The sequence below is a fragment of the Hemitrygon akajei genome, unplaced genomic scaffold (assembly GCF_048418815.1).
Source record: "Hemitrygon akajei unplaced genomic scaffold, sHemAka1.3 Scf000077, whole genome shotgun sequence".
Taxonomy (NCBI): domain Eukaryota; kingdom Metazoa; phylum Chordata; class Chondrichthyes; order Myliobatiformes; family Dasyatidae; genus Hemitrygon; species Hemitrygon akajei.
The window spans coordinates 46707-65508 of NW_027331963.1; the positions used below are offsets into that span (position 1 = coordinate 46707).

An 18802-nucleotide genomic window follows, 5' to 3' on the forward strand; every position below is an offset into this window, starting at 1 on the left:
AGGGTCACACCATTTCAGGTCACTGTCCTTGGAGCTCACAAACAGTGATTGTCTTGTCCTAGATCTGACCTATTCAGCCATGAGTGGTATTAGAAAATCAAGTGTGTTACACCCGTGAGTAACTCTGTTCTCGTTGGGATTCATTGGCGCTGTCTGTAATGAATCACACAGGCATTATCCAAAGGCAAGATGTAATCTGTAAATATGATGCTGATCTATAAATTCATCATCTGGAGACGTCTGCTTTACTGGTTAAATTTCTTTCACAACTGTAACTCCTCAAGCAGTGAGTAGCAGTGAAACTGAGGGATTATTTTACAGTGCAGTGGGCCATCAGGGAATTATGCTGATTTATTTCATAATTGTTGTCCATTATTCCCTACTGATATCTGTTCTAGGAGATCAATCATTCAAATCCGGGACACAGAACATAGAACATAGAATAGTACAGCACAGTACAGACCCTTCGGCCCACAATGTTGTGCTTACCCTTAAACCCTGCCTCTCTTATTTCTCAGAGCAATGTCCTAAGTCCATCCATATTCAGTTAACCTTAATGCCATCATAGGTGTATGTTGCTTGAAGACTATTCAATGTTTAATTCATAATTCCGCAGTTAATCAGGAAACCCATGCCTGCATTCAGGAAGTCATTACCATTTTACGGTATGAGTGCCAGACAGTAACCATCTCCATTATAATATAGCCGCACTGACATTTCTTAATTTTCTTTTTGTCTTTACACATCACAAGACCATAAGGCATCAGAGCACAATTGGCCATTACGCCCATCGATTCTGCTCCGCCATTACATCATGGGTGATTTACTATCCCTCTGAACCCCATTCTCCTGCCGTCTCCCAGTGAGCTTTGCTGACAAGACTAGTCAAGAAGATACCAACCTCTTTTAAATATACCCAATGACCTGGTCTCCGCAGCTGTCACTGCCAATGAATTCTACAGATTCACTACTCCTCGGTTAAATAATCTGCTCATCTCTGCTCTAAATGGACGTCCCTCTAATCTGAGGCTGTTTCGTCTGGTTCTAGACTCCCCCACTTAGAAACATCATCTCCACGTCCTCTCAATGCCTTTCGATATTCCACAGGTTACAATTAGATTCCCCCTCATCCTTCCACACTCTGGCATCCAGGTGCATCCAGGAACCACACAGGTGCATCCAGGAACCATTCCCATCAAAATCTGGTTTAATATCACAGGTTCTGTTAGTTTAGATTCCTCTCTGGATTTTTCATAACGCCATCACATATTTTCTCTGAACAGGAGATCAAAATATGCGAGTGCGGTCTGGCCAGTGCTTGTTCTTATATTCTGATCCTCTCGAAATGAATGCTAGCATTGTATTTGCCTTTCCTAACACAGACTCAAACTGCACGGAATCCTGCACCAGGTCTCCAGAGACTCTTTACAACTCCGATTTCTGAATTTTCTCCCAGATTCAAAAATAGTCTACGTCTTCATTATTTCTGCTAAAGTATATGGCCACGTACCTCACTAAACTACATTCCAATTGCCACTGATGTGTCCATTTTTTCATCGGTCTATGTGGGACACCTGGTCAAAGGTCATTGGAAAGTCCAAGTAAACAACTTGCACTGACTCTCCGTTGTCGACCCAGCATGCTGTTCTCTCAAAAAATTCCAACAGTTCTATCAGGCAAGATTCCCTTCATGGATGTTGGTCTTTTTCTTATCATGTGCGTCCGAATACCCCAAAACCTTTTCCTCAATAATCGACTGCTGACATCTTCCCAAACGCTGATCAGACTAACTGGCCTATAATTTAAAATGATCAGTCCTCCGGAACCATTCCAAAATCTAGTGATACTTGAGCGATCATTACTAATGTATCCACAATCTCTTCAGCCTCCTCCTTCAGAAAGTATCCGGTGAGTTGATCTGGACTCATCTATCTTTAGAACTTTCAGCTTTCCGAGCGCCTTCTCCTCAATAATTGCAAACACACTCACTTCTGCTACCGGACATTCTCAAATATCTGGCACGTTCTAGTGTTTTTACAGTGAAGACTGACGCAAGATGCCGACTAATACCTTGCAGCATTTCCTTGTCCCCTGACAGTACCTCTCCACTGTCATTTTCAAGCCGCCCAATATCCACTCTCCTCTCTTTCAATCTTCATATATCAGACGGACGTTCTGGTAAGCTATTTTACATTATTCTCTCGCCTGCCTTCATATTTCATATTTTCTCTATTTACGGTTTTTGAATTGCCTTCTGTTGATTTGTAAAAACATCCCAGTCCTCCAGCTTTCTACTATATTTTGTAATATTCTGTGCCCTCTCCTTTGCTTTTGTGCTGCTTTGACTACCTCGTCAGCCACGGTTGATCATCCTCCCTTTAGAATAATTCTTCATCATTGTGATTGTTTGTCCTCCGAGAAACTTCAGCCATTCCTGCTCTGCCATTGTCCCTGTTAGTGTCATTTTCGAATTTATTATTGCCCAGCTCCTCTCTCATACCGAGGTAATTCCTTTATTCTACTGTAGCACTGATACCTCTAACTTTACTTTCTCCCTTTCAACCTGCTGGCTGAGTTCAGCTATTTTATGGTCACTGCCTCTTAAGGGTTTATTTAGCTGAAGCTCCCTAATCAAATCTGGTGCAATACACAACACAGAATCCAGATCCGCCCTGCCTATAGTGGGCTCAACCATAGGCTTCTCTCAAAAGCCATCTCATAGGCATTCTATAAATTCCCTCACTTGGGATTCGACACCGACCTGATTTTCCATGCCTCTTCTCTCCCCGTTGTAATTTGTCTCCCACATCCTGGCTACTGTTAACATGCCTGTATATAGTTTCCATCAGGGTCATTTTGCCTACGCAGTTTCTTAACATCCACATCGTCTAATCCGATATCACCTCTTTCTCAGGACTTTTCATTTTTAATGACAGCAGCTTCGACCCAACACTTCCACCTACCTGCGTATCCTTTCGATTCAATATTTATCCTTGGATTTAAGCACCCATCTATAAACTTTTGTCAGCCACGATTCAGTGATGCCCGCCATCCATTTGTTTTTGCTCTCTCTCTCTCCCCTCTCTCTTCCGTTCTTGTTGTCACATCTTGTTGATGTAATGTTGCACATTGACAGATCGAGGAAATTAATCACATTGCATCTACTGCAGGGTGTCAGTGAATCCTTATTCTTTCACACTATTGATTGAGAATTTCCTTCAGTTACTGTTTCTCTGTTAATGACTGAACCCAGGGAGGATGAGGCAACAGCCCAGTGACTGCATCTGTTCTGAAGCTACTGGGGCCATGAACAGATATTTTCCTGCACATTCTCCATGTCTGTCTGTCTGCTCCATAATAAATTCATTGTTTTCCTTTTGTAGAAAGTCACTGAACTGACAGAGAAGGGAAACCGGACAGAGAGTTCCAGACTCTTCCTCAGTTTGGTGATGGGCAAAGGCTCCCGGGCCCGGAGGGCGATGTGGGAATCCTTTGTGACATGGAGGACTGAGTTACCGAAGTTGGACAGAATACTAAGGGAAATACAGGAACTCGGTATGTTAAAACCACGCACTGAACACAAAGGCAAGTTGAGATAAGCATTTTAGTTATTTTGATTATTTTAGCTCTGTTTCCATGGATTTTTTTTTATATTTAAACAGGTCCTGATCCGCAGGAATACATGAACATCGCACAAGGGTTATCTGAGTTACCCACTCAACTGATAGGTGAGTGATGAAATGCTCAGTTCAAACCACATCTCAAGTGTTAGTCTGTGACTTGGCAAAACTTGGGAATCAAAATTCGCCATTAATCATTCGCTGATCTCTGGATTCAAGTAACAATTCAAAGAATCTCTCTTTGCAGCCTGAATATTCTACAATTTATTTTCTATTAATCCAGCTATTGGTTCTGCTGAAGCCTTCACTCCAGGTCCTAACGCTCTGGGAGTCCCAACACACCCTAGGCAGGCTCCTGATACACTGTATGACCCAGTCCAGGTGACTTTTCTATCTTCAGACTTTTCTTCTTCCAAGCTCCTTTTCCTTTGTAATAGCACTACACACAATTCTGTTCGCTGATGCTCTTTACATTTTGGAATTCCGCTAGTGACTTGCACAGACTTTGTCTGGCATTTCCTTTTCACCCATGACTGCAACTACAACAGCAGTTTCTAGTAGTCCGATATCGACCCTCTCCCTTTTTTTCACTCTTTATATATCTGGGAAAGAAAAAAAATACGTTGATATCCTTTCTTATACTATTGACCATTTCCTTGCATTTCCTGCACATTCATGTATAACTAGGGGCATCTATAACATAGTAGCCTCCGACATGACCCTAGAAACTGGACTCTAGACACTAGAATACTACAGTACAGTACAGGCCCTTCGGACCTGAATGTTGTGCCGACCCGTATATTCCTTTAAAAAGAGTACTAAACCCACACTACCCCGTTACCCTCTATTTTTCTTTCATCCATGTGCCTGTCCAAGAGATTCTTAAATACCCTTAATGTTTTAGCCAACACCACCATCCCTGGCAAGTCGTTCCAGGCACCCACAACCCTCTGTAAAAAACTTACCCCTGATGTCTCCCCTAAACTTCCCTCCCTTAATTTTGTACATATGCCCTCTAGTGTTTGCTATTGGTGCCCTGGGAAACAGGTTCCAGCAATCCACCCTATATATACCTCTCATAATTTTGTAGACCTCTATCAAGTGCCCGCTCTGCTAACCTTGCTTCACATGACTTATTCTCCAAACCAAGCAACATCCTGGTAAATCTCCTCTGCACCCTCTCCATAGCTTCCACATCCTTCCTATAATGAGGTGACCAGAATTGAACACAATATTTTAAGTGCGGTCTCACCAGAGATTTGTAGATTTGCAACTTGGCCTCTCTACTCTTGAACTCAATCCCCCTATTAATGAAACCTAGCATCCCATAGGAGTTCTCAACTATCCTATCAACCTGTGCCGCGACCTTAAGGGATGTATGGATTTGAACCGCAAGGTCCCTCTGTTCATCCACACTCTTAAGTAACCGACCATTAACCCTGTACTCAGCCTTCTGGTTTGTCATTCCAAAGTGCATCACCTCACACTTATCCGGATTGAACCCCATCTGCCACTTTTCTGCCCAAATCTGCACCCTGCCTATATACTCTTGTAACCTTCAAAAACCTACTGCTCCATCCACAACTCCTCCAATCTTTATGACATCCACAAATTTACTCACCCATCCTTCCACCTCTAGATCCAGGTCATTTATAAAAAATCACAAATAGCAGGAGTCCCAGGACAGATCCCTGCGGCACTCCACTAGTCACCGACTTCCAGGCAGAATACTTTCCTTCCACTACTACCCTCTGCTTTCTTCCTGTAAGCCAATTATTTATCCAAACAGCTAAGGTTCCACTTATCCCGTGCCTCATGACTTTCTGGATGAGTCTCTCGTGAGGGACCTTGTCAAATGCCTTGCTAAAGTCCATGTGGACCACATCTACTACCGTACCTCCATCAATTGGTTTTTGCTACCACTTTAAAAAAAGTCAATTAGCCTCGTGAGGCACGACCTTCCCTTCACAAAGCCATGTTGACCCAGACAGTAAATTCCAGGCACCCACAACTCTGTTAAAAAACTACCCACAATTGCTGTAAATTTACCCCATCTCACCTTAACCAAATGCCCTCTGGTATTAGACACCAGTCATATGTAAAAAAATAACAAACAAAATACAGGCTGTCGACCCAAACTCTTCTCTCTCAAACTTGTACACCTCTGTCAGATCTCTATTCCACCACCAGTTGTAAACAAAGCAAGCTTATCAAACCTCTACTTGTAGCACATGCCACCGAATCCAGGCAACATCCTGATGAACCTGTTCTACACCCTCTCCAATCCTTCCAAGAGCTGGACAATCAGAAGTGAATACAAAACTCCAGATGCTCCCTCAAACCATAAGATCCAGGAGCAGAATTAAGCCATTCGGCTCAGTGAATTTGCTCTTCAATTCTTCTCCACCCCATTATCCCGGTAAACGTTGACACTCTCCCTAATCAGGAACATATCGACTTGCATTTTAAATATACTCAATGAAGTGTGTTCCTCAGACGTCTATGGCAATAATTTCACCGATTCACCACCCGCCAGCCCAGAAATTTCTCCCAGTTTGTGTCCCCGGCAGCCAGGACAATTCCCCACAGTTCTCAGGCATCTTAATTTTCTGTATGGGCCTTCCATGTGGGACCTTGACAAACACTCTACCAATATACAAGTAGATAATATAAAAAATACGAATTATACCTTGACACAGCTATACATTGATGATTTGAAATTATTTGCTCTTGCATCAGGAAAGCTGAAACAAATAATTCAAATAATGGAACTAATTTCCAAATATATAGGCATGAACTTTAGACTAGGAAAGTACAGAACATGAAACATATAGAAAGGTGCAATATAGCCAGTGGAATATCAAACAGTGCATCAGGATGCAAAGCAACAGAATATGAAACGTATATTTAGGATATCAATAAGCAAAGAAAATAGATAATCGTGTGATAAAGAAAAACCTTCCAACAAAATTTACTTCAAGGCTGAAGAAAATCTGAATTTACTGCAAGGCTGAACAAACTTTGAATTTACATCAAGGATCAAGACAATCTGCCAAACAGAGCTGAACAATAAAAATATAACGAAGGTAGTAAACACTCTCTGTGCCCATATTGACGTATTGGTTTGGTATAATATCCTGTTCTGAAACGGATCTGGAAATATGCAAAGAAAAATAAGAACTTAATTAGCAATTTCTGGAAAACACCATGTGCACTGGAACGCGCTTAGATTGATATGAACGAGGACAGAATGAGGATGATGAATAACAGATCTAAAAAAATAATGAGACAACACCCAGATAAAAATTTTCAGGGTCAGGGTTAATATCATGGATACATTTCGTGAAAATTGTTTTTCTGCGCCAGCAGCACGATTACGGTAAAGCGTGTGCAGTGAGCCTGTATTTATGTATACACTTGTAGAAATAGAATTGTATCAGCATGACATAATCAGTCTGATGGCCTGATGGAAGAAGCTGTCGCGGAGCCTGTTGGTCCTGGCTTTAAAACTGCGGTACCTTTTCCCGGATGATAGCAGCTGGAACAGTTTGTGCTTGGTGAGACTTGTGTCCAGAATGATCCTTCGGGCACTTTTTAACCCCCTGTCTCTGAAATTAACTGAATAGTAGGAAGTTCACATCTACAGATGTACTGGGCTGTCCACACCATTCTCTGCAGAATCCTGCGACTGAGGGAAGTACAGTTCCCATTCCAGGCAGTGATGCAGACAGTCAGGATGCCCTCCATTGTGTCACTGTAGAAAATTGTTAGCACTTGGGAGGCCATACCAAACTTCCTCAACCATCTGAGGTGAAAGATGTGCTGTTGTACCTTTTTTTCACCACACAGTTGGTGTGTACAGACCACGTGAGGTCCTCAATGATGTTTATACCAAGGAACTTAAAGCTGTTCACCCTCTCAACCCCAGATCCATTAATGTCCACAGGGTTAGCCCATCTCCATTCCTCTAGCTTTTACGACATTGCAACCAGCTCCTTTGTTTTTGCGACATTGAGGGAGAAGTTGTTTTCTTGACACCACTGTGTCAGGGTGGTGAGTTCTTCTATGCAGGCTACCTCGTTATTATTTGAGATTTGGCCAATACATATAGTATTGTCAGCAAATTTAATTAGCAGATTGCAGCTGTGAGTGGCGACACAAATCATGGGTATACAGAGAGTAAAGGAGGGGGCTTAGGACACAACCCTGAGGGGTACCTATGTTGAGGGACAGAGGGGCAGAGGTGATGGAGCCCACTTTTACCACTTAGCAGAGATCCAGCAGGAAATCCAGGATCCAGCTGCACAAGGCAGGGTCAAGCCGAGGTCTCTGAGCTTCTTGTTAAGCCTGGAGGGAATTATTGCGTTGAATGCTGAACTGTCGTCCAAGAACAGCATTCTCACAGAAGCATCCCTCTTCTTAAGGACGGTGTACAGAGCAGTGACATTGTGTCATCTGTTGATCGGTTGTGGCGGTAGGTGAATTGTGGGGGGTCCAGTGTGTGTGGTAGCAAGCTGCAGATGTAGTCCATGACCAGCCTCTCAAAGCATTTGCTTCTTATTAAGGTGAGTGTGACAGGACGCCAGACGTTCAGACATGTTGCCTTAGTTGTTTTAAGTACAGGGATAATGGTGGATGATTTGAAGCAGGATGGCACTCTACAGTGGGAGAGGATGAGATTTAAAATATCCGTAAATACATCAGCCAGCTGTGCCGCGCACATTCCGAGTACCCGCCCTGAGACGCCGTCCGGTCCCGCAGGGTTGCGACTGTCCACTCGTTGGAAACACCTGCGAACTTCAGCCTCAGAGATGACCAATGTGCAGATCGCTTTGTCGGCTCTCCTCGGGGGCTCAGTGTTGGCGATATCGAACCGAGCGTAAGAAAAGATTTGGCTCCTCTGGGAGGGAGGCAGCGATGTTGGCAGCACCACTGTGCGATGGTGTGCAGACTTTGCCATAAGCTGTGCGTGTTGTTGGTGGAGAGCTGTGCTTGAATCCTGTCTCCATATTGTCGTTTCGTTGTCAGGATGACTTCGCACAGATCAGATTACCAGCATTGTAAGCTGTCGGTCACGGGGTAAGTGCTGTTCCACGTAACTGTTGATCCAGATTTTCTGGTTTAGGCAGTCCAGACCGGTTTCTGGTGGAAAACATCCCCCCTCTGTGATATGAACAGACAGCTGCGGGATGTTTCTCGCAGCCAGAAAGGTTTACACAGGATAGAGATAGAGATAGAGATAAAAATAGAGATAGAGAGAGCGACGGGGAGAGAGAGGGGAGGAGAGGGAGAGAGAGAGGGGAAGAGGGAGAGGGAGAGAGACACTGGATATCGGCACGATTGTTGGTGATAACGGGGTCAATTCTGCATCTGCAGACCTGGGAGCAGTTGGAACACGGATACAGCTGGGATACAGGTTTCTGGGTAGTTGGATCCTTTTTGCATCTCCTGTTCTTTTCCGCAGTCCTCTGGGTTCCTCAAAATTCTTGGCTTTTCTTGGATGAACGGCTGCCCCTCGTTGTCCTCCATATTTGCCTGAGAGAGCTGCTGCTTAATTTGGTCATTGTACCTCTTGCGCGGGGCACCATGATCTCTCTTACCCTGATAGAGTTATCTGTGGAGTGCTGCTTTCGTTAACCTGGAGTTGTCCCTGCGAGGCACGTGGCCTGTCCAGTGGAGCTGGCTGAGCAGCAAAGCGGCTTCAGGGCCTGGAAATTGAGCATGTACAGCTGTGTATGTCTGTGTGATTATATGAAATATTAAATTAATTAAGTTGTGCAAAAATAGAAGTTAAAAAAGAGATTAGTGAAGCAGTATCGATGGGTTCAATGTCCATTCAGAAACTGGGTGGCAGAGGAGATGTTGCTCCTGAACCGTTGAGTGTGCACCTTACTCCGATCGTGTACAGTAGTCCCCATGAACCAGACGGTGATGCAGCCAGTTACAATGCTCTCCAAGTTACACCTGTAGAAATATTCGAGTGATGTTGGAAACTCCTGATGAAACATAGGCACTGTTGTGCCTTCTCTGTAGCTGCATCGATATATTGGGTCCAGGTCAGATACTCGGAGATATTAACAGCCAGGAATTTGAAATTGCTCAGTTGCTCCACATCACATCCCTCTATGAGGATTCAGCGCTCCATACAAGCATATGCAAATCCGATATGGGGTACACATTACTGAATGGAAATGAAAGCGTAACCCATAAAAATGAAGAAACTATCATAAAAGTAGAAAACGTTAACCAATGGAACAGTCTGACTCCCCAAGGAAGACATCCACACTATCTGAGCCGATTAGATGTCGACAAGGAAGCGTCGAGCCCCTGCTCAGAGTTGGAGATCTTCCTAGAAACAGAAGGGATGATTGTAGCAATACAGGACACGGTTGTTGAGACATGTAGCTATCAATAATACAGAATAAACGACCAATAGGTCCAAGACGATAAATGCTGAAAATTACAAGAGAAACCAGAAACAATCCAACACTTTACAGGATCCTGCAGTAGTTTAACTGAAACTCATTACTTACACAGGCACAATCAAGTGGTGGACAACATTCACAAAAATCTTTCTTAAACTATAACTGATGAAAAATACGATAATTTACTATAAGCACAAGCCTGCTCCACTTATAGATTTAGAGTCCTTCATATCATACTGTGACCGATCATTATTTCAGATAGCATAATCCATGATTACCGTTTGGATATAATTTTACAGGATAAACAAGCAAAAAAAACTTTTTGAATAAAAATATATAGCCATTCCAAACACAACTTACAGAAATTAATTAATGGAAAACACCAGGAATATCCTGAAATAAAAGGGGAGATTGAAAGACTATGAAATACGAACAAGGTATTCAAATAACAATATCGATAACTGGTATCATCCGAAAGGCTTTACACAATAGTATTAACTAATTACGCCCCTACGGCAATACTTGTGTAAATCTTTGAAAACCCAAAATACTATACACCACGAGAATAATTTGAAATTTCCTATCAATTGAGACATTAGTGTGCTTGGCTATGCCTGTACCTCAAGCTTTACCAATTTAGGCTAAGAAAATAGTAATAATACTGACATATTTATAAAGCACCTTACATCCAGACGATGCTCTTCAAACTGCATCACAACGGGATAAAGTGCAAACTAGAAAATAAAAGACAAAATGTTGTCAGTCGTAATATACAAGTCAAGTCAAGTCACTTTTTGTTGTCATTTCGACCATAAGTGCTGGCACAGTACACAGTAAAAATGAGACAATGTTTTTCAGGACTATAGTGCTACATGACACAGTACAAAAACTAGACTGAACTACGTAAAAACAACACAGAAAAAAGAACTACACTAAACTACAGATCTACCCAGGACTGCATACCGTACACAAAAAAATTCAGGCAGGCATTACAATAAATAATAATATCAAGAGAATAGGCACAGTAGACATCTGCACCGTGTTGTACTTTAAGGTGTTGAATTCTACACTTTCGGAGCGTAGTTCCAAAAACTAAACCCTGACCTCCCAATGATCCTTTGACCTTCCTCCTTATTGTCTGCCTGCACTGCATTTTCTCGGCAACTGAAACACTGTTTCCCTGAGCTATCCTGTTCCGTTTTCCCTTGTACGACCTCATTGCACCGATGTGATGTAATGATCTATTTGGATCGCATGCAGAAAAGTTTTCCATTTTACTGTGGTACATGTGACAATAATAAACCTATTTATTGATTCATTGTTGTCAATAATACGATGCTCCTTGGTTGTTTAAGATTGTTATACCCAGGGGTGGGATTGGGGATAAGTCCCAGTGGCGTGCGATTAAAATGGCCTCTGACAACCAAGTGCAGCTCCCGGCCTTCATGTGTGGTTTAGACAATAAGCCCGGTGGAAGGGTTTCTTCCAACAGGAGAAGGGCCAAAGGCGGGTTTCTAGTGCCTTACAACCAGTCGCTTTGGGCAAATGGGGCTCGTCGGCTGTGATTGGCAGCTCACCCAGGAGTAGGAAAACTCTGATCTCAGAAATCCACTGCCTTGCAACTGTAACCCCTCATGGGGAAGAGTTTGGGAGTAAACCCAATGGGAATTTTCTTGACCTGGAGCCCCTAAGGCAGTCTTAAATGGTGTTCAACACAGACTGGCATATACTGCAAGTCTCTGCCGTTCGTTTGTGTTCATCAGATGCATGGAGAGAGGGAGCTTGCTACCTTAGCAAAAGCTTCCTCTCCATATCCTAGTGTCCCGGCTTGCAGGAGCAGGACATCCACGGTCGACTCTGACAGATGGAGGCCTCATGAGACAGCGCCCCACACCCCTATAGCAAGACTGATGAGTTGCCGTTGCCAAGACTTCACCACCCTCTCCCACAAACACGATGTACATCACTGAGACAGACGCTTGTGGTTTCTTCCATTAACAGAAAATTCATCTTTCCGCCAATCCTCCATCAGTGCAATTGGAAACCACCCATTTTCTTTCTTGTCATTCTGATGGGTTATCGATCCACAACATCACTGTGATTCTCCCCCAGACGCTGCTCGACTTGAGTATTTCCCGCATCTTCTGCTCGTGTTGTGATGCAAGAGCAGTGGACACCTGTGACTCCTCAGTGTGCAGCTTTGCCAAAATGCGCAGTGTCCGCTCTCCATATTTCCACACCAGATCAACATTAACATTGTCTGTGAATGATGCAAACAATGCTTTAAATATAGTGACATTTTGTTGTAACGGGAGTGCAGTCAGAATTGGAATAGGATATCAGGGGAATGTTGACCTTCACAAATAACGAGTACCAGAATCTGAGGATTGTCCATTTTCTGGGACTACCAACGCTGTCAATTCCAGTGTCTGTGAACAGAATTTTACTTTCTGTCCTAATATCCATGGAAGCATTGAATTAATTCATGTAATCTCTAACAGTGAATGTTGAAATGAAGTTATAATATTATTTTTCAGTTGAGCTATTTAACATTTTGATTATGTTCTCCGTTCCTATGGAAGATGTTCAACAGAAACACAAGGAGACTCTGCGGGAACAAACTGAAACACTGAGAGTGAACACGATCCTGATGAGGGAGAAGGTGAAGGTTTTCCAGCTGGTTGATCGATACATTGAGCTCACGGTCATTTTTACTGTTCGAGATTGGAGACTGGTGGAACATGAGCTGTTGGCAAGAGGCAGAGACCACGAAGAATTGAGAGAGAAATATCTCCGCAAAAAGCTGGAAAAAATCCGGCCTGATCAGTTGTTCCAGCGCTGCTTTTCCCAAAGTAAATCCAAATCTGGGAGGTCGACAGCAGTGGCCGGAGTCCCGGGTATCGGGAAAACAACAATGGTACAAAAGATTGTTTATGACTGGGCCATGGGGAAAATATACCAACAGTTCCAGTTTGTCTTCAGTTTCAATTTCCGCGATTTAAACAGTATTAACTGCAGAATAAACCTGAGGGAGCTGATTCTGGATCAGTATCCTTACTTTGGGAATTTCCTGAGAGAGGTCTGGAAGAACCCAGAGGAATTACTGTTTATATTCGATGGTTTAGATGAATTCAAACACAAAATTGATTTTACAGACAGTCGGAGAGATACAGAACCTAGTTCCACGTGCACAAATCCCGAGTCGTGGTGTGAAGTGTCTGACATTGTGTACAGTTTAATCCAGGGCAAGCTGCTCCCAGGGTGCTCAGTGCTGGTGACCACCCGTCCCACTGCGTTACATTTATTGGAAAAGGCAGAGATCAGTGTCCGGGCTGAAATCCTGGGATTTTCTGGTGAGGAACGGAAGAAATATTTCATTAGACATTTTGAAGATCAGACGGTGGCAGCAGCTGTTTTCAAACACGTGGAGGAGAACGAGATCCTGTACACCATGAGCTACAACCCCTCCTACTGCTGGATCCTCGCTCTGGCACTGGGCCCCTTCTTCACACAAAGAGACAGGGACCCGCAGCGAGTTCCCAAGACCATCACCCAACTATATTCCTACTATATTTACAACATCCTGAAAAACCACGGCCGTGAGATTGAGAACCCCCGTGATGTGTTACTCAGGGTTGGTCAGATGGCCTACAGAGGAGTATCCGAGAAGAAGATTGTGTTTACAGATGGAGATTTGATCAAGAACAATCTGCAGCCTTCCCAGTTCCTGTCCGGGTTCCTGATGGAGCTTTTGGAGAGAGAGGATTCTGCCCGGAGCTTGGTGTACACATTCCCACACCTCACCATCCAAGAGTTTGTAGCTGCAGTCGCACAATTGCTGAATCCACATACCGGGGATATACTGATATTCCTCACTGAAGCCCACAACACGACAGATGGGCGATTTGAGGTATTTCTACGTTTTGTTGCTGGTCTCTCCTCCCCAATGACAGCTCGGGGCCTGGAGGAGTTTCTGGGTCCATTTCCTCATCAAACAACCTGCCGGGTGATTGACTGGGTGAAGGAGGAGGTTAAACGCCGGAGTAAAGCTGGTAAAAGGAGCCTCCTGAACACATTGCACTACCTGTTTGAGTCTCAGAATCGTGGACTGGCTCAGGATACACTGGGATCTGTGGAAAAAATTGTATTCAGTGGAATGACACTGACCCCGATTGACTGCGCGGTCCTGTCTCATGTCATCGGACTCTGTGATACAATAAAACACCTCGACCTGGAGAGATGCCGCATTCAGTGTGAAGGAATCCAGCGGCTGGGTCCCGGGCTGCACAAGTGCCAGGAGTTGAGGTAACTTGACTTATCTCTCACTCTGAACTGTGAAACTGTTCCACTGTATTGTTTCAATGTAAAGGGATTTGGGTAAAACTGTCGTAAATCATATTGTGAAGAATGGTGACAAATGCCCAGGGGATCGGTCATTAATTCCTCATGGACGGGAGAGTTCTGTGGTTCCTTGTGAAGGGATGTTGGAGACTTCATCAGATCAGTGAACAACGGCCATTGGTTTAAAGGTAGTAAATCACAAGAATGGCCATGTTTCTAGCTGCCTGTGACACGTCCATTGACAATGTTCCTTCTCACTGTTACTGACCCCCAGACCGACTCTGCCTGCAGCAGGTGGGTCAGAGATTCAACCCCCCTCCCGATGAGGGACAAGAGACCGTCAACAGACTGTCCCAGTGAGAGGGAGAGAAATACCATTGTGAGATTATCCACCCCTTCCCTTCCCCGAGTGTGACTTAGCTCACACATTCCCTTCTGGGGCTCTGTTCAGACCCAACACACACATACAAAAAATTATGCATCCTCTCGTCTTGTAGGATTATCGTTTACCCTTGGAATCCTCCTGTAGGACATCTCATCCCCATCCCTCTTCAATTCTTAGGGATCTCATCCACATCCCCATTCCCCCTGTGGGCTCTCTATTACCCTTTCCTCATTCTCCTGTGGGATGTCTTTTCCACACACCCCCTTCTTCCTGTGTGATCTCTCTTCCCGATCCCCCTTCATACTGTGGGATCTCTCTTCCCCATCCCCCTTCCTCCTGTGGGATCTCTCTTCCCCATCCCCCTTCCTCCTGTGGGATCTCTCTTCCACATGCTCCTTCCTCCTATGTGATCTCTCTTCACAATCCCACTTCATCCTGTGGGGTCTCTCTTCCTCATCCCCCTTCATCCTTTGTGATCTGTCTTCTTCATCCCCCTTCCTCCTATGTGATCTCTCTTCACAATCCCACTTCATCCTGTGGGCTCTCTCTTCCCCATCCCCTTTCCTCCTGTGGGGTCTCTCTTCCTCATCCCCTTTCATCCTTTGTGATCTGTCTTCTTCATCCCCCTTCCTTCTGTGTGTCCTCTGTTCCCATGCTCCCTCTTACTGTGGGATCTCTCTTTCCCATCTCCATTCCTCCTGTGGTATCTCTCCTACTCACATCCCCATCCTCCTGCATGATCTCTCTTCCCATGCTCCTTCCTCCTGCGGGATTTCTCATCCCCATCCCCCTTCCTCCTGTGATATCTCTCCTCCCCATCTCCCTTCCTCCGGTGGTCTTCCCCATCCCCCTTCTCCTATGAGATCGCTCTTCCTCATGTGGGATTTATCTTCGACACACCCTTTCTTCCTGTGGGATTTCTCTTCCCCATCACATTTCCTCCTCTGGGATCTCTTTTCCCCATCTCCCATCCTCCTGTGGGTCCTCTCTTCCCATCCCTCACTCTTCTTGTGGGATCTCCCTTCTACATCCATATTCCAGCTTTTGGTTCGCTTGTCCATCCGACCTCCTCCTGTGGGCTCTCTCTTCACCATCCCCGTTCCTGCATTTGGGCCTCTGTTCCCATTCCCCTCTTCCTGTGGCATCTGTCTTTCTCATCCCCCACCTCCGGTGGGATATATTTTCCCCATCCATATACCTCTTTGGGATCACTCGTCCATCCGAAATCCTCCTGTAGGCTCTCCTTTCCACATCCCGCTTCCTCCCATGAGATCGCTCCTACTCATCCCCCATCCTGCTGTATGATCTCTCTTCCCCGTCCCTCCTCTTCCTATCGGATCTCTCTTCCCGTTCCCCCTTCCTCCTGTGGTATCTCTCTTCCCCATCCCTTTAGCTCGGGTGGGTCTATTTCACTGTGTCCCATTGACATTTCTGCATTTCGGTCAGGAACACTTTTCTCTCCATCGGGGAATGGGAAAGAATATGTGGAGTTTACAGGGTCACACCGACAGACGAAATTACTGACATTCGGCGAATACCCTGGAGCTGGGCAGTGAGGGACATTGACAGTGATGGGAACTCTGATCAGCGATTTACTGAAGGGTTTAATGTTTCCAGAAATATCCGAGTGAGAGAAATTCCTCCAGACCCCCGGTTTGAATCACTTTGTTCACCAATCTGTCTGTTTGTGTTTAGACTTGGGTGGAATGACCTGGGAGATTCAGGAGTGAAACTGGTGTCTGCGGCTCTGAGGAACCCGGAGTGTAAAATACAGAAACTGGAGTAAGTACCAGACTGTGGGAGATTGTGTTCACAGTCACTGGGTGTCTGATACTGAACATTAATGTGATCAGTAATTGTGTTACTGATAAACACTGTGGATTTTTACCGTCTCCTGTCTCTCTGTGTCCTTCACCCTCACTCTCTCTCATCTCCAGGCTGAAGAATGTCGGTCTCACAGATTCTGGTACCACGGATCTTGTCTCCGCTCTCAGTACAAACCCATCACTGATGGAGCTGGACCTGGGAGTAAGCTCACTCACAGACCGATCTGTCCTCGCTCTCCGCCGCCTCATACTGACCCTCCCGAGTCTGGAGCTGATCCGGTGAGTGTTTGTGTTAAAGTTCAATGTGATAAAATATCAGCGGATCCGCGGGTTTTCTGGTGATATTTGTCTGTGAGTGTTGTTGAAACATTAACCCCAGACCCCTGTTACTGACACTGCTGTGTAATCTGTTTATTTCATCGTTATTCTCCCATCTGTTTCAGGCTGGGGGGGAATCATTTCAGTCGGACCGGGATGAAGGAACTGAGATCTCTGCAGGAAGTCAGACCCGGACTGAGAGTGGATCTGTGAACATCTGAATGTGTGAACATCCCCGCCCGCGGGATGGGGACATCTTGGCCGATTCCCCGCCCTCCCCTTTAACTCCCGCCCTTACCTTTAATGGCCGCGCGCCGGGGGTGATTCCCAACGGTTATAACGGAACCGGCTCAGTTCTCGCGCTTTGCGTCGCTCGGAGCGGTCCCGCAGTGACGTATTTCCGCCTGTTGTCCGGCGGGGCAGCTTCCGCCGGATGTGAGTGTTCGAGACTCCCCCACGTGACACCCCGGGGAATTACACAGACAGGAAGAGCCCGGGGGCCGGGGCTCAGTCTGGGACACGGTGTCCCGGGGTGGGATTATCCCGGGAGAGAATCATTTTGGTCCCTTTGCTGAGGAAGGGCATTCGGCAGTCTGGCCGATATAATGATGTCAAATTGCCAAATCCCTCGGCAGTGACCCTGGATCTGCAGCGATCCCGGACACGGCCCTGAAGTCTGATTTTATAATCATCGGTTCCCCGATGCAGAGTGATGGTGAGAAATGGGACTGATTATTCAGACTGTCACTCGTTGTCTCCGGTCAGTTAATTGTGTGTGACTGTGAGTGAGTCGGGAGCAGCTTATTTATTCCCGCACGTCAGCTGCTCACACATTGTTTAATTTATATTTGACATGATGAAATCAATAAACCGCTGTAACTTCCTGTCCTGGTACCGGACTCGAGTTTTATTTGAGGTTTCTGCTGCCCACCGCACCCTGTGCACTGCAACAGTGGGTCGGAGCTCCTCACACTGACACAGTAGCGTCTCAGCTCCAGGCTGAGGGAGGTCGGATGCCCAGGATCTCATCTCCACCAAAGCCCCTTTCTGGCTAACTGATCCCGCAGACAGATAAAATTGACGATAATATCACACGTGAGACCAATAAACAATAGACAGTAGGTGCACAAGTAGCCTGGGTTTCCAGGATCTCATCTCCACCAAAGCCCCTTCCTGGCTACTTGACCTCCTCCTGTCCCCCGCAACCAGTTATAATGGACAATTGTATCAAACTTGAGTCCAGTGATGTCCCGGCTCCCTCCGCACCGCCCCATCACACACTCCCGGGGTCAGACACTTTGTAAATCTCCCTCCACACTGTCCCATCACACACTCTTGAGGTCCACGCACACACCACACACACACACACACACACACACACACACGAGATGATGGTGAAAGCGACGGAGAGAAGTAGTGGAAAGGCGGGGAGGGATACAGGGTGCATGGAGGGCGGAGGGGGCATAAACGGGTAGCCGAATTCAGGTGGATGTTAGAACCTTATCGATTAATAAACACTATTGATATCTAGGTTCGAGAAGTAGCCCAGGATGAAATCGAATATGAGGAAAAATTTGTGAAAACGGGAAGCAGTCCCTTTCCAAATCAAACGCCACCCTTTCCCATTCATCCCCACCATCGGCATTCTTAACGGGACGCACCACTTCCCATTCACTCCCACTGGCTGTCTCCCATTGGAACTCCTCCTGTTCATTTCCAACGGGACTGGGATCTTGGAAATTGTCCGCGACGCCTAAATTCCCTGTTTGACAGAACTCAGGGCGGTGTTTACGGAATTTGCCGAGAACGCCGACGGGTTTATTATTTATACTGAAAGTCGAGGGTCGTGTGGACGTTGACGGCTTTGTAACACTGACGTCACTCAGG

At 45.4% G+C, this 18802-nt stretch overlaps 1 protein-coding gene across 3 annotated transcripts in view; it reads left to right on the forward strand.

Annotated features, from left to right (window-relative positions):
* Positions 1 to 17719, forward strand: part of LOC140722464 (NACHT, LRR and PYD domains-containing protein 3-like) — a 28832-nt gene extending 11113 nt beyond the window's left edge. For all 3 annotated transcript variants that reach the window (XM_073037202.1, XM_073037203.1, XM_073037204.1), the window contains exons 5-10: positions 3384 to 3555; positions 3663 to 3728; positions 12628 to 14350; positions 16467 to 16553; positions 16709 to 16876; positions 17041 to 17719. In XM_073037202.1, the coding sequence (XP_072893303.1) occupies positions 3384 to 3555; positions 3663 to 3728; positions 12628 to 14350; positions 16467 to 16553; positions 16709 to 16876; positions 17041 to 17128 (2304 nt within the window). In that variant the 3' untranslated portion in view covers positions 17129 to 17719. The remainder of the gene's footprint in view (positions 1 to 3383; positions 3556 to 3662; positions 3729 to 12627; positions 14351 to 16466; positions 16554 to 16708; positions 16877 to 17040) is intronic.
* Positions 17720 to 18802: the final 1083 nt, after the last annotated feature.